The sequence below is a fragment of the Zalophus californianus genome, chromosome 9, assembly GCF_009762305.2.
Source record: "Zalophus californianus isolate mZalCal1 chromosome 9, mZalCal1.pri.v2, whole genome shotgun sequence".
NCBI classification, from domain to species: domain Eukaryota; kingdom Metazoa; phylum Chordata; class Mammalia; order Carnivora; family Otariidae; genus Zalophus; species Zalophus californianus.
Genome location: NC_045603.1, coordinates 59,673,053 through 59,686,844, shown reverse-complemented (window position 1 = coordinate 59,686,844; position 13,792 = coordinate 59,673,053). Strand labels below are relative to the sequence as shown.

The 13,792-nt window shown below is 43.6% G+C and overlaps 1 protein-coding gene across 4 annotated transcripts in view; it reads left to right on the top strand.

The window, feature by feature from the left end:
• The window catches only part of NCKAP1L (NCK associated protein 1 like), a 41,210-nt gene that overhangs the window by 12,472 nt on the left and 14,946 nt on the right, over positions 1 to 13,792 (top strand). For all 4 annotated transcript variants that reach the window (XR_003519928.1, XM_027594147.1, XM_027594146.1 and 1 more), the window contains 14 exons: positions 83 to 239; positions 2,946 to 3,002; positions 3,268 to 3,364; positions 3,912 to 4,021; positions 4,183 to 4,315; positions 4,722 to 4,803; positions 4,985 to 5,043; positions 5,451 to 5,596; positions 6,728 to 6,860; positions 7,146 to 7,265; positions 9,343 to 9,488; positions 9,787 to 9,918; positions 11,255 to 11,473; positions 13,450 to 13,580. Coding sequence is in view for 3 of the 4 variants with exons in the window: in XM_027594147.1 (XP_027449948.1) it covers positions 83 to 239; positions 2,946 to 3,002; positions 3,268 to 3,364; positions 3,912 to 4,021; positions 4,183 to 4,315; positions 4,722 to 4,803; positions 4,985 to 5,043; positions 5,451 to 5,596; positions 6,728 to 6,860; positions 7,146 to 7,265; positions 9,343 to 9,488; positions 9,787 to 9,918; positions 11,255 to 11,473; positions 13,450 to 13,580 (1,722 nt within the window). In the remaining variant the exon portion in view is untranslated. The remainder of the gene's footprint in view (positions 1 to 82; positions 240 to 2,945; positions 3,003 to 3,267; positions 3,365 to 3,911; positions 4,022 to 4,182; positions 4,316 to 4,721; positions 4,804 to 4,984; positions 5,044 to 5,450; positions 5,597 to 6,727; positions 6,861 to 7,145; positions 7,266 to 9,342; positions 9,489 to 9,786; positions 9,919 to 11,254; positions 11,474 to 13,449; positions 13,581 to 13,792) is intronic.

The window sequence follows — 13,792 nt, the reverse complement described above, 5'->3', positions numbered from 1 at the left end:
GAGGTGGGAATCGATGAAGCAGCAATTTACATGGATAGAAAATTCTAAAAGTCTTCCTCTGCACTGTTTCACCCACCTGCAGTTGGGTTTCTTCTTTGTAATGGCTGCCTCAACTCCAATAGCCAGTGCCAGAAGCTGTGGAAGCTGTGTCTGCAGGGCTCCCTGTACATCACCCTCATCCGGGAGGACGTGCTGCAGGTGCACAAGGTCACCGAGGACTTATTTAGCAGTTGGAAAGGGTGAGACACGAGAGCCAGCTGATCTTATTGTGAGCGTTTTTTAGGGGTCTTCAGAAGAGGGAAGACAGAAATCAAGGGAAGAAAGCATTCTTAGGAGAAATGATTGGTTATCTACATTAGATGACATTGACAGGTCAAAGAAAGTAAGGATTGAAAATGTTCATTGGATTTGGCTATAAAGATGGTCTCAGGGTCTTTCCTGTGGACAACTTCAGTTGAATGCTGAGGTTGAAAGCTGGGTTGTGGTAGGTTTAGAAGCAAATGGGAGATAACAAATTTAATAAGTAAGTCTTTTAAGAAGTTTTTGAAGGGAAGAATAGAGAACTATAAAGAGAAGGAGGTGTTGGATTGAGGAAGGGGTCAAATACCTTCATTATTTTTTATAGTTGTAAACTAAAATCCAAACATGTACAAAATACAAAGTGGAAGTTGACTATTGTCTCATCTCCCAGAATAGTTTGGTGTATATCATCCAGATGCTTGTGTGTATATATAAACATGTAAAGATGTGCATGTATTTTCAACCTTATATAAGCAATTTTTAAAGAGCAGTGGATCCACACTCTACATTATGTTCTGCAGTTTGCTTTTTTTCACTTACTCTATTTTGGATATCTGTGCATATCAGTCTATAGAGACTTAATCTTTTTAACAGTTGAATAGTATTCTGTTATGTGGTTGAAACATAATTTATTTACCTAATCCTTTATGATGGACATTTGAACTGTTTCCACTTTAATTTCTTTGTTTTTTATTTGAGGCATAGTTGAGACTGTTTCCTTTTTAAAAAATATCATTACAAACAATGCTATAATGAACATTCTTAGACATATATCTTTGTGAATATTTCTATAAGGTAGATTCTCAGAAGTAGAATTGCTGGGGTAAAGGGTATGCATATTTCAAATTTTATTTTATTTCACTTTAATTTTTAAAAGATTCCATTTATTTGAGAGAGAGAGAGAGAGAGAGAGCAAGGGCACAAGTGGGGGGAGGGACAGAGGGACAAGCAGATTTCCCGCTGAGCAGGGAGCCCAACACAGGCTCCATCCCAGGACCCTGAGATCATGACCTGAGCTGAAGGCAGATGCTTAACCGACTGAGCCATCCAGGTGCCCCCGCATATTTCAAATTCTAATAGCTCCTACCAAACTGCCTTCCAAACAGATGTATTACTATCTACAGTCTATGAAAATACTTATTCCTCATACTCTCAACAACTGTGTATTATCATAAAAAAATCATTGTCAGAGTTAAGAGAGAGTAAATCTAAGATTAATAATTACAAGTTACGGGGTAGATTTGAGTCTATATCTATATTCATTTCTACATACCTATAAAACTTTCTAATGATTATTGCTTTTAAGGAATGGAAGGCATGTTTGAAGAGGTTCAGTTCCCTATCACTAAGAGCAACAGCTAACATGTAAGATTTATAGTGTAGGGAGTTGTTTGGCATAAATGATCTAATTTGATCTTTATGTTACTTATACTCAGGTATAAGTATTAATATATTTTGTTATAGATGAGAAAATGGAGCTCAATCTCAATGTCACTCAGTTAATATGGAATTAGGAAATAATTCCAGATTTTTTGACTCTTAATCCTGTCACTTTCCATCATAGGATATAGAGGTTGAAATAATTATCTCCCAGGAATGCCGTGAAGTTGAATCCTGATTTAATTAAGATACTTTCCAACCCTAAATTTCTTTGATTCTGTGCCAAGTTCAATAAGGGAGTGGTTTGGAGAAGGGAAAAGACAGGTTATGAAGTTTGACTAATGCAGTGGCAACAGTAATGCTGGACAAGAGGAGACAGATATACAGAACACAGGGAGCACACAGAGCCTAAGGTAATGTGGGAGTTTTGAGTGTGGATCACTAGTAGAAAAAAAAGAGATATGGTCAGGAGAGTCAAATATTACAGACAAACAGAGCAATGAAAAGGCCATCTGGTGATTCGGCCATTCACATTGACTTTAGAGAGAGTAGTATTTTAGTGTCAAAGGCCTTGTGGGATTCAGGGGTCATTGAAAGGTGAGGAAGTAAAAAGCGTTTAGGTGTCTCTTTGGAGGAGTTTGGTAGTGTGGGAGAATAGGAAAGTTTAGTAGAATGTCAGGGTCAACTGAAGGTCTTTTGGGGATAAGGGAGGGAGGCTTTGAACTCCTGTGTTGGAAGAAGAGGATAAACCAGCGGAGAGGAAAGATTAAAGCGACAAAGAGGTAACTGATAAAGGCAAATTCTAAGAGGAGATGGGTGGGATCCAAGGTAGAGTTGGAGTAACTACTCTTAACTTAAGATCAGGCCCTTTGTCATGTTTATGCTCTGCCTCTTTTATTTCCCTCAAACCTGGAAGAGTACTTCCGTCTGACCGTGTCAAGGCAAGAGCCTTGGGACAGGAGGAGAACTCCAGTCCCAGCTTTGCCACTAAAACCCTATGTAACCCCTGGCTAGTCATTTCTCTTCCCTAGAGATTATTTTCTTCATTTTCAAAACAGTGAAGAGAACTGGGTAATCTCTAAGTTCTGTGAGCCTCTGATTAATAGGCCAGGGGGGAAGTTGGGTTTGCAAAGATCCTGCTAGTGAGGGCTGCCCATGCTTACCGTACATAGGCTGTAGTTTGGAATCTCTCAGGACTGGGAAGGTGGGACAAGGCCTCTAATCGGCGGTGTGGCCAACACTGCTGTGCTCGTGTCAATCCCCAGGTATGGCAAGAGAGTGGCAGACATAAAGGAAAGCAAGGAACATGTAATTGCGAACAGGTAAAGGTGGGGAATGGGCTCTCCAAAGGGGGGTTGGAATAGGAATCCCTCCTTTGTTCTCACCTAAGCCACTCCGGGTCTCTGTACAGCTTTATTGCTTCAACCCAAGAACTTGCTGCTGCCCCACAGTTTCCGTATGTTTTCTTACCGAGTCTAACTGTAGCATTGAATGTCCTTCCTACCTGACATCCCTTCCTAAATGCCTTAGGAGGATTTTTAAGGACAGGAGAGGCATTATTCTCTAGTTTCCACTTTCTTTCCTTAGTGGCCAGTTTCATTGTCAGCGGCGCCAATTTCTGCGGATGGCAGTGAAGGAGCTGGAGAGTGTATTAACTGACGAGCCAGGACTACTGGGTCCCAAGGCAAGAGGAAAGAAGAAATGTTGGCAGGGGCATGATGACCAATGATAAAAGGCTCTATGTGGGGGGGAGTGACTTGGCATTCATGGGTTTTTGCATTTCTGAGTCTTTCGTGATCTGTTTGTATATGTATATGCTGATTCCCTTGAATCTTCTCGGAGTACCCTGAAACTTTTTGGATCTCTTTTTTGGGCACCATCAGGGGGTAGTATATCATAGCTATTTGTGTACTTATCTTATCCTCTATTTGCGTGTGAACTAATTGAAGACAGAGCTTGCTTTTTTTTTTTTCCAAACCACATAAATGCCTAGTAAATATTTCTAAGATTTAATAGGGCTGAAAAAGTATCGGCTATGAGCTAATGTCAACATATGTACATGTCTGATTCTGTTTCATATGGTTTTTTGTGGGTCTCTGGGTTTATTTTTGGACACTATTGCTGATGGGGCTACACAATTGTATCTGTATGCGTATTATCATGATAGTTCTCTGTGCTTTGAAATCTGTTTTTCAGGTTGAAAATTCTCATAGACCCTGTCCTCTCCTTAGGCCCTTTATGTTTTCATGGCCCTGTCCTTCATTCGTGATGAGGTCACCTGGCTGGTTCGCCACACAGAAAACGTCACCAAGACAAAGACCCCTGAGGACTATGCTGACTCGTTAGTACTCGACATGGTTAAGAATCTTGACCTTTGATGGATGGGGGAAAGGGACAGAGAGACATCCAATGACCTCAGGAGGTCTCAGTGTCTGCACTGCCTTTGTCTCAGGTGATATTTCTGGTCTCACAATCTCCCTGTTCTCATCCTCGACTTTGCAGGAGCATTGCAGAACTGCTTTTCTTGTTGGAGGAGATTAGGGCTCTGGTCCGAAGACATATCAAAGTGATACAGCAATATCACCTTCAGTACCTGGCTAGATTTGATGCTCTTGTACTCAGTGACATCATTCAAGTAAGTTCAGTTGCCTCTACTTTGGAAATGTCAGGGCAATCCCCAGTCATTTCCCCTTGGGGGCCACCCTGGCTGAAATTCATGCCCTGTAGATTGTGTGTCAAAAAGCCCGATTTTCCTCTCTACATTTGTTAAAAGATGGAAAAAAAAAGACTAATAATCTCCGTGGTCTTTTTTTTTTTCCTCCTACATGAAGCTACATAAAAATAGAAGAGAAAAATAAAGAGAAATTGGGTGTTAACATGGCAGGGAAGCCAGGGAGTTCCCTCCATCTCTTGCTTAGCTCTTTCTGTTTGTGGCGCTTAGCAGTTCTTATACCTTCATGTACTGAGTGAGCCTTGTGGTCCTTGTTTATATCCTGGTGGAACCTCTACCTACTTGATGGCAACTCCAACTTCTCTTTTAGAACCTGTCTGTGTGTCCTGAGGAGGAGTCCATTATAATGTCCTCATTCGTCAGTACTCTCTCCTCCCTGAATCTCAAACAAGGTAATTGGAGGGACGTGGAGGAAGAAAAGTCTATATAAGGGTGAACATCTTTTGTTCTAGAAATACTGATCTCAAGCCAGGGAATAGGACAAGATGACTTTGAAAAGGACCTACCCTTCTGTGGAGTAGGATATAGGGTGCTGTTTTCTTATTTTCTTTTAAACTTCTATTTTTCTTACAGTTGAGAGTGGAGAGAAATTTGAATTCTCTGGTTTGAGGCTGGACTGGTTCCGTCTACAGGTAGGTCTGTTCCTGTTCATGGTTTCCCATTCTGAGGGTTCTTCCTCTGCAACAATCCCTTCTCCTTTTATTTCCTAATCTCTCCTGTATAGAGTGATTCAATGTTGAAAACTGCTGATTGAGGGGCACCTGGGTGGCTCAGTGGGTTAAGCATCTGCCTGCGGCTCAGGTCGGGCTCTCTGCTCAGTGGGGAGCCTGCTTCTCCCTCTCCCTCTGCCTGCCACTCCCATGCTTATGCTCTCACTCCCTCTCTCTCCCTCTATCTCAAATAAATAAATAAAATCTTAAAAAAAAAATAAAAGAAAATTGCTGATTAGCAGGACAAACCCTAGCCGAACCGTAGCTCCAAGGCAGGCAGCCCTCATTTATCTTGTTCTTCTCCCCCGTTTTTCTGACTCCAACCATAGGCATATACCAGTGTGGCTAAGGCTCCCTTGCACCTGCACGAGAACCCTGACTTAGCCAAGGTGATGAATCTCATTGTCTTTCATTCCCGAATGCTGGACTCAGTAGAGAATATACTGGTGGAAACTTCTGACTTGTCTACTTTCTGGTATGTCCTCATTCAGAGCTCTCTATCATTTGACCTGATCTCTTCCCTGGCCTCTGTGGAGAACAGCAGTTCCTTCCTACAGATGGGAAAACCTTTTTTCTTTGATACCTCCTTAGACGCAGATGCTCCAACCCACTCATTCCAGCTTCTACCAACTGATAGGAATTTGAGGGTGGTTTCCTCTTGTTTTGGCTTTCTTTAGGATAATTATCTGGGATAATTCACCACTTTGGCTTTTCCCACACTGTTATCTTTGGAACCTTCTTTAGCTTGTTTTTATTCTTGGGACATTGTGATTTAAAAGAGACATAGGAAATGTGGAATTTTAGTAGAGAGAGCTGAAAATAATTGAGAGAGCTGGAGACTAGGGCCTTTGGAGAATGAAACTTAGTTTGTCTTCCTTAGGTATCATTCAGCATTTATCAAGTGACCACTGTTGTACATAACTCTATCATTTGGTAGGTCAAACAAACAACACAAGATGTTGACTCTGCTCTCTGCATTCAGTATTGGTGGGGAGATACAACACTCACATGTGAAAAGGACATCAACGTATTAATTGCAAACATAAGAAAGCATATAAAGAGTGCATGATGTTGAGAGGCTATAGGGTTGAGGAAAGATTAGCATCATGGAATTAACCTGAGAAAGTTTTCTGGAGCCTGAGTGGGCAAATTTGGGGAGGGATGTGGATTAATATTACTCAAGGACTTCTAAATTAGGAAGAATGGCCCAGATCACATAGAGGTTCTGAGGGAAGAATAGCAGATTTTGTACAAGGGAAGGGAAGAAGATTAGCACTAAACTGCCATGGGGTCCAGTATAAAAGTCTAAAAGGGTTAAGTTTCTTGGTTTCCTGTTTACCTTAAGAGTAGGGAAATGTGGGGCACTTGGCTGGCTCAGTCGGTAGAGCATATGACTCTTGATCTCAGGTTTATGAGTTCAAGTCCCATGTGGGGCGTAGAGCTTACTTAAAAAAAAACAAACCAAACAAACAAGTGTGTGGAAATGGAGGGAGGGGTGAAGATCAATAAATATTTGTTGAAAGAATAGATATTCTTTCCACCTCAAAGGGACCAGCACCTCAACCTTAGAACCTTGGTTCTAAGTCTCCTTCCCCCTTTTCTTCAGCTTCCATCTCCGCACCTTCGAGAAGATGTTTGCTATGACCCTGGAGGAACCTTCCATGTTGCGCTATGCCATCGCTTTCCCCCTGATCTGTGCTCATTTTGTCCACTGCACTCATGAGATGTGCCCAGAGGAGGTGCGTACCCTGGACGCCAAGCCCTGCCATCCTTCTAATCACATCTTATCCTTATTCCCCAAAACACAATTCCAAGTGCTGGTTTTGGTCATAAGAAGGGTACATAGGTATGTGGCACATGTCCCTAAATGTCTCAGCTTGATGTAGAATGTGTCCTCTCTCTGGGTCTGAGTTTCTTCTTCTGTAGAAGGAGTGGTGGCTCAGGCCAGGGATCAGAGCAGATTATGAGGAAGAAGAGGCTGTCTTGGTGATGACAATTTCTTCCTTGCTTCCTCTTTCCCAAAGTACCCCCACCTGAAGAACCATGGCCTTCATCACTGCAACTCCTTCCTGGAAGAGTTGGCCAAGCAGACCAGCAACTGCGTCCTGGAGATCTGTGCTGAACAACGAAACCTGAGCGAGCAGGTAGGCTCAGACTTCTGTCTCTGATTCAGTTTCCTCTGTTTACCTCGTCTTTCTCTCAAACGCCAAGTTCTCTAACCTTTTCTTCCAAGTAGGGCTAGGGCTTTTGTGTACTTGAGTTTATGGCAGGTTTCTTTTCTTTGTGTAATCCTTCAGTCTTTGCTCCCTCAGGACTAGATAGATGTATCTAAAAATACTCTTATTTGAACAGCTGCACACCAGCAAAATCAGTGCTCTCATTTGAAGAGTTCCGAGAGATGAGTTAACTATCTGATTTCTTTCCCCTCCTCTCTCTGCCCTGTGTACACATAGTTAGGACAGTGCCCGCCCCCCCGACATCACCCATCTTGTCTCACCTTTCTGTCCATCTGCACCCTGATCTGGGGCTCTGTAACCATTTCCAGGCCTCTCCTCTGTGTTTATCCTCAGGGCTGCTTTCTTGTCCTTATCTGGTTGTTTTCCCCTCTCTCCCTTCCCTTGACTGACTCACAGCACCTGGTCACGATGAGCTCAATCTAAATCTCAGAAAATTTGAAAATGAGGAGCTGCTTCTGCTGTTTCCCTGGGGTCTTTTAGGTTTCCTAGACTACCTACCCTTCCTGGGTTTGAGTCAGGCTTTGTAGCAACTTTGGGAGAAGGATGAGCCAGGATGTGCGTGTGTGTTGTGTATACATATGGACAGTTAATATTATTACTTACATAACCTTTCCATCTTCTCATATGTAAAATGTGGATAAAAATTGTTCCTTTGTAGAGGTATCATAGAGATGAAATGAAGTTGAGTATGTTAAATATTTAGTACACGACTCTCAATAGATGTTAGCTGCTATATTATTTGGTACTTACTGGCCACTAAGCTCTGTGCTGGGTTTTGGGATGGGCCCCAGAAGGAAGTTATACAATCCCTGCCCTTGGGGAATGTCCTGATTTAAGGGAAAAAGGAATACAAATACATGTTAGAAAGAAATTTAAAAAATGAATGCAAAGAATATAGGCAAACAAGTATGATTATGAGTATACTCATCACTCCATTTGAATACCTACTACATGCAAGGGACACAGTTAAAGAGATTTGCTCAATGCTCTATCAAGGATGATGAAAACATGATATGAGTAATTGTTTTCACACACACCAGAACTTTTGCAACCAAGTGAGTATCGCCCCCTCCAAAGTTATCATTTCCAAAAAATAATTGGTGATGTTGCCATTACTAATGGAGTTACGTCTTTTACTACTTTCAGAATCAACCACAGACATTTTGGCACCATTTCAGGGTTGACATATCTTTAGTGTCACATCTTTTAGTGTGACTGTGAAGTAACAAAACCAGTTTTCTCACGGCTCTTATGCTGTTCTGAGAGTAATTCTGAATGGAGAGTTTCCAGACATGCTCTGCACATGCTCAGCAGCATTGGGTTAAATGGAGAGAATTCTAAGATGATTACCTTGAAGGAGATACAGGAATATATAATTCTATCTTACATTTTCTGTGCAGCTGACTGGGTATCTTGGTGAAGAGAAGGAATGCAGAATTGGTGTTTAAACTAACTAGCAAGAAATATGCTATCTTGTAAAAAAAAAGGTGGAAAGACAGTGCTGGTCATGTTGTGAGCTCTGAGTCTCTGGCGGGCTGTGCTAGTATGGGTAGCTGACTCCATGGGACAGAACATGAGGAATTGTAGATGGTTTTTCCATATAAGCAAAAAACAACTGTCTCCTCAGGTTGGAAGATCCAAGAAAGCGCAGTTGAGTGGAGCTCTTAGAACCTATCCTTTTACTTGAATTTTTCCATCAGGACAGACTCTCTCTCAGGATGTGGGTGGGGACTTGATGATCTGATCCATAAAAGACACTGCCATTTTGAGACTTTGAGCCCTAACCTTGAGGGGTATTTAGTGAAAACTGAAAGAAGTGGGTGCAGTTCAAATGGGCCCCCATTAGAGAAAGAGATGCTGGAAGGAAAGAGAGACAGGTAGAAAAATGAAAGAAGAGACATTAGTGGAGGGCCTGTTAGATGGGATTCTTGTCAGTTCTAGGAAGGAATCTCATGTCTCTACTCACTTGTGTTTGTTCCTATAGCTTCTACCTAAGCACTGTGCCACTACCATCAGCAAGGCCAAGAATAAGAAAATCATGAAGCAGAAGCAGACCCCCAGAAAAGGAGAGCCTGAGAGGGACAAGCCAGGAGCTGAGAGTCACCGGAAGAACCGCAGCATTGTCACCAAGTGAGGACCTGGGCCCTTGAGGGCTAGGTGGGCACGCCTCAAAGAAGAGACAGCAGGGAAGAGGGAAGGTGATACAGCAAGAGAACGTGGAGGTGGTGGTGGGGAATGACAGAGAGGGAAAAGCACTTACATGTGAATTTTCTCCTTTGCCTTTGAAGGCAGCATCAGTATGTACTGGTCTAGGTGTCCTAGAAGATGAAAGGGTCTAAGGGTCATGGGCCTGACAAATCCTTCCAAGGTATTAGCAGGTAGTGTCAGACCCGTAATCAAGGCTCATTTTACTTTCTCAATTTCCCAGCATGGACAAGCTACACTTAAACTTGACAGAATTGGCACTGACAATGAATCATGTACACAGCTTCTCTGTGTTTGAACACACCATCTTCCCTTCTGAGTATCTCAGCAGCCATCTGGAGGCCAGACTCAACAGGTACCACTCTTTCATTGTCTTCTATGTTAGCCTATGATCGTTCTGAAAGTTGGGTTCTGTTAGATTTATCTGATTCATCTTGGTGGTCATTCTGATACAGTCGATCTGGCATAGGTCTCAAGTATCTTTATTAAAATCCACTAACAAGAAGGGTCCAACACTTCTACAGGTGGTTTTGGGAAACAACCAGAACTGATCACCACTGGCTTAGTAGAGTGAGCGGGACTTTTGCAGTCAGCAGACCTGTGTTGACATCCTGGCCCTCGGCTAAGACCCTGGAACAGGGGTTCTGACTTGTTTAAGCCTTAGTTTCCAACCCTGTAAATAAGGATAATGATATTTACCTTATAATGAGAATTACCTGTAATTGAGAATTGGTACAGAATGAAAGGTAATAAACAGTGAGTTCAAAGTTCCTGCCATAAATAGGTTTTGATAAAATAGATTCCCTTCCTTCTACTGTGCCTCTCTTTCCATTGCCCTCTGAAGTAGGAGGAACATTCCTGATATTGGAATTGAGCATTACAGTCAACAATTAGGGGAAATGAGGGGAAGAATTATTTTGAATAATCCCTTAGTCTTCTATGTTTTGTTTTGGAATATGTAGTATATTCACTCAAGTTGCCAGGGAAGGCCCGCTTGAAAAAGTGACATTTGAGTAAACTCCTGAAGAAATTGAGGAAGCCAAGTGTGTGACTACCTAGGGAAAGCATTCTAGGTAGAGGAACTAGCCAGTGCAAAGGCTCTGAGGTGGGAGCCTGCCTGCAATGTTCAGAGGATACAGGGGAGGCCAGTAGGGCTGGAGCAGAAGGAGCCAGGGGCAGATGGGTCATATGTGAGGTTAGAGAGGTTGGGGGAGTGGCAGATTGTGTAGGTGTTTCTCTGTCATCGGAAGCACTTTGACTTATTCTGAGTGAGATGGGGGGCCTTGGCAGGGTTTGAGCAGGGCAGGGCAGGAATGATAAATGTACCTACCTTATTGGGTTGCTATGAGATTTATTTTATTTATTTTATTTTTTATTTTTTAAAGATTTTATTTATTTATTTGAGAGAGTGAGAGAAAGCACATGGCGGGGGGGGGGGGGGTCAGAGGGAGAAGTAGACTCCCCGCTGAGCAGGGAGCGCGATGCAGGACTCGATCCCGGGACTCCAGGATCATGACCTGAGCCGAAGGCAGTCGCTCAACCAACTGAGCCACCCAGGCGCCCGGGGTTGCTATGAGATTTAAAGGAGATATTGCATGTAGTTAAATCATAGCACAGTGCCTGGAACATAGTATAAGTGTGCTGTTACCGTGTTTAATATTGTGACTATGATTATGATTTTTGTCACCCAGAGCCATTGTGTGGCTGGCTGGCTACAACGCCACGACCCAAGAGATTGCAAGGCCTTCTGAGCTGTTGGCAGGAGTCAAAGCGTATATCAGTTTCATACAGTCACTGGCCCAGTTTGTGGGTGCAGATGTTTCTAGAGTCATCCGCAATGCCCTCCTCCAGCAGACACAGCCCCTGGACTCGTGTGGAGAACAGACGATCACCACTTTCTACACAAATTGGTCAGTGTTGCTTATCCTCTTCCACCGCCTTACCTCTTTGTTAGCCTTTTTTCCTTTGCCAGGTCAGAACTTGGGTCCAGGCATTTTAGTTCCCAGGGTCATAGACCCCCAGAGGCTTGTTTCTGCTTGAGGCCTAGAGCAGTAAGTGGGGGCAAACCCAGATCTGCTTCTGTTCATGGGGGACCTTCCTTGTAACATCCATTCATCTACTCTGTAGCAACTTGACATTTTCCTCCTTTTTTTTTTTTAAGATTTATTTATTTATTTCAGAGAGAGAGAGAGTGTGCGGGCGTGCTTTCATGCAAGTGGGGGGAGGGGCAGAGGGAGAGGGGAAGTCCCAAGCAGATTCCCCACTGAGCGCAGAGCCCAATACAGTGTTTGATCCCATGACCTGAGATCATGACCCTGAGATCATGACCTGAGCCGAAATCAAGAGTTAAACGCTTAACCAACTGAGCCACCCAGGTGCCCCTAACCTTTTTCCTCTTTTTTTTTTTTTTTTAAGATATTATTTATTTATTTGAGAGAGAGAATGAGAGACAGAGAGCGCATGAGAGGCGGGAGGGTCAGAGGGAGAAGCAGACTCCCCGCCGAGCAGGGAGCCCGATGCGGGACTCAATCCAGGGACTCCAGGATCATGACCCGAGCTGAAGGCAGTCACTTAACTGACTGAGCCACCCAGGCGCCTGACCTTTTTCCTCTTAATCTCCAGTTTCTACTCTTCCTTTTCTGGATTCTCACTGTTTTAATTTCAAATGCTCTCTCTTCCTGTTTCTGAAGCTCTTTTGTCTCTTTTTGTCCAGCTTCTCTCCCTGAAGACTATTCTGTCTAACACCATATCTCCAGAATACTATCACCTCACCTCTGACATGACCATGTCAAGTCTAGCAGATTGTTTTTAACAGGAAGGAGGACTCCTCTCCAAAACCAGAGGAAGTAGGAATTAGCAATGTTTCCTTAGAGATTTTGAGGATGGAAAGGAGCTGGATTCCTACTTTCCCAAGCCACTGGGTGGCGCTCTTATTCCAATATCAACTCAGCAGGCGCCAGGCTGCAAAGAACCCCGAGTCGGGGAAAGACTGAGACAAAGTTTGCAAGTAAAAATGCCAACAGGGCCTGTCAGAAGAGGTAAATGGATGTTGTGGGTTAGGTGGAGACTGAGCCGTTAAAGAGGGCATGCTCCTCTGATGGGGGCAGCCACCTCTTACCTCCACCTGATCACTGCCCACTAAAACCTTATTTTTAATGTAAAATCTCCCAGTTTCAAAATTTTGACAACAAATTCAAATTAAAAGAAAAAAAAACTTACCTTTGATGCTGGGTTTGGCCCACCTGTGGTTAGCTCGTGACTTCTGTAGGACCTAGGCCCAGAGCTAGTGGCTGGGTGAGTGGCACGGGTTGGCCAAGCCCTCCTTTGCTGACAGTGGCTAGAGGCCAAAGCTTCCCCAGACGTCAGGGGGGAATATCTGGAGACCAAATGACCAGTGTTCACAAGGCTTCTGTCTGTCCAGGAGGTCTGACTTAGGATCTGCTTCCAGAATCCTAGGTTCTCAGTCCAACATTCTCATTGGGGAGGTTGAGGCTAAGTATGTTTCAAAGGACCCCAGTTAGTAGGAATTTCTTGTCTCGTCAGTTTGGGCTTGTCTTAGCTGACAGAGAAAGGCCAAGGGTGAGGGGGGGAAGAGAATAGTTGGAAAAAGAGCAGGGGCTGAGCGAGGGGAGTGCACACTGTTACATTTGACAGCCCAGTGAAATAACCTGCAGATTGGAGGAGAAGCTGAATTACATTACTGCCAGTTGTTTTTGAGCCAATAGCTTGGGGTGTTAATTAGAGTGTTTTACTGTCTTCTTTGAGTCTCTTCTCTGCACCCCAGCCTTTGGCAGAGTTTCTCTTCCTGAGCCCAGTGGTAGTGGTAGGGAGTGATGGAGAAAGGATTGAATGCTAATCTTGTGTGTTTTCTTGGCCAATCCTGTAGGTACCTAGAAAGTCTGCTTAGACAGGCGAGTAGTGGGACCATCATCCTCTCCCCAGCCATGCAGGCCTTCATCAGCCTTCCTAGAGAGGGGGAGCAGAACTTCAGTGCAGAGGAGTTCTCTGACATCTCTGGTGAGTCCAGGGCCTGGTCTCCTTGTCAAGGAGCTGAGCCTTTCCCCTCGGTACTACAGAACTCATCTAAATTCTCCTACCTTCCCAGAGGCTCATTCTGTATGCTCCTCAGCATCTCTGTGAGATTACATGTTAGGAACAATAAAGGGATCCTAAGCGAGGCACAGAATTGAGGAGTGGCCTGGGAGTGGCAGGTGGAGAAGGAGAATGAA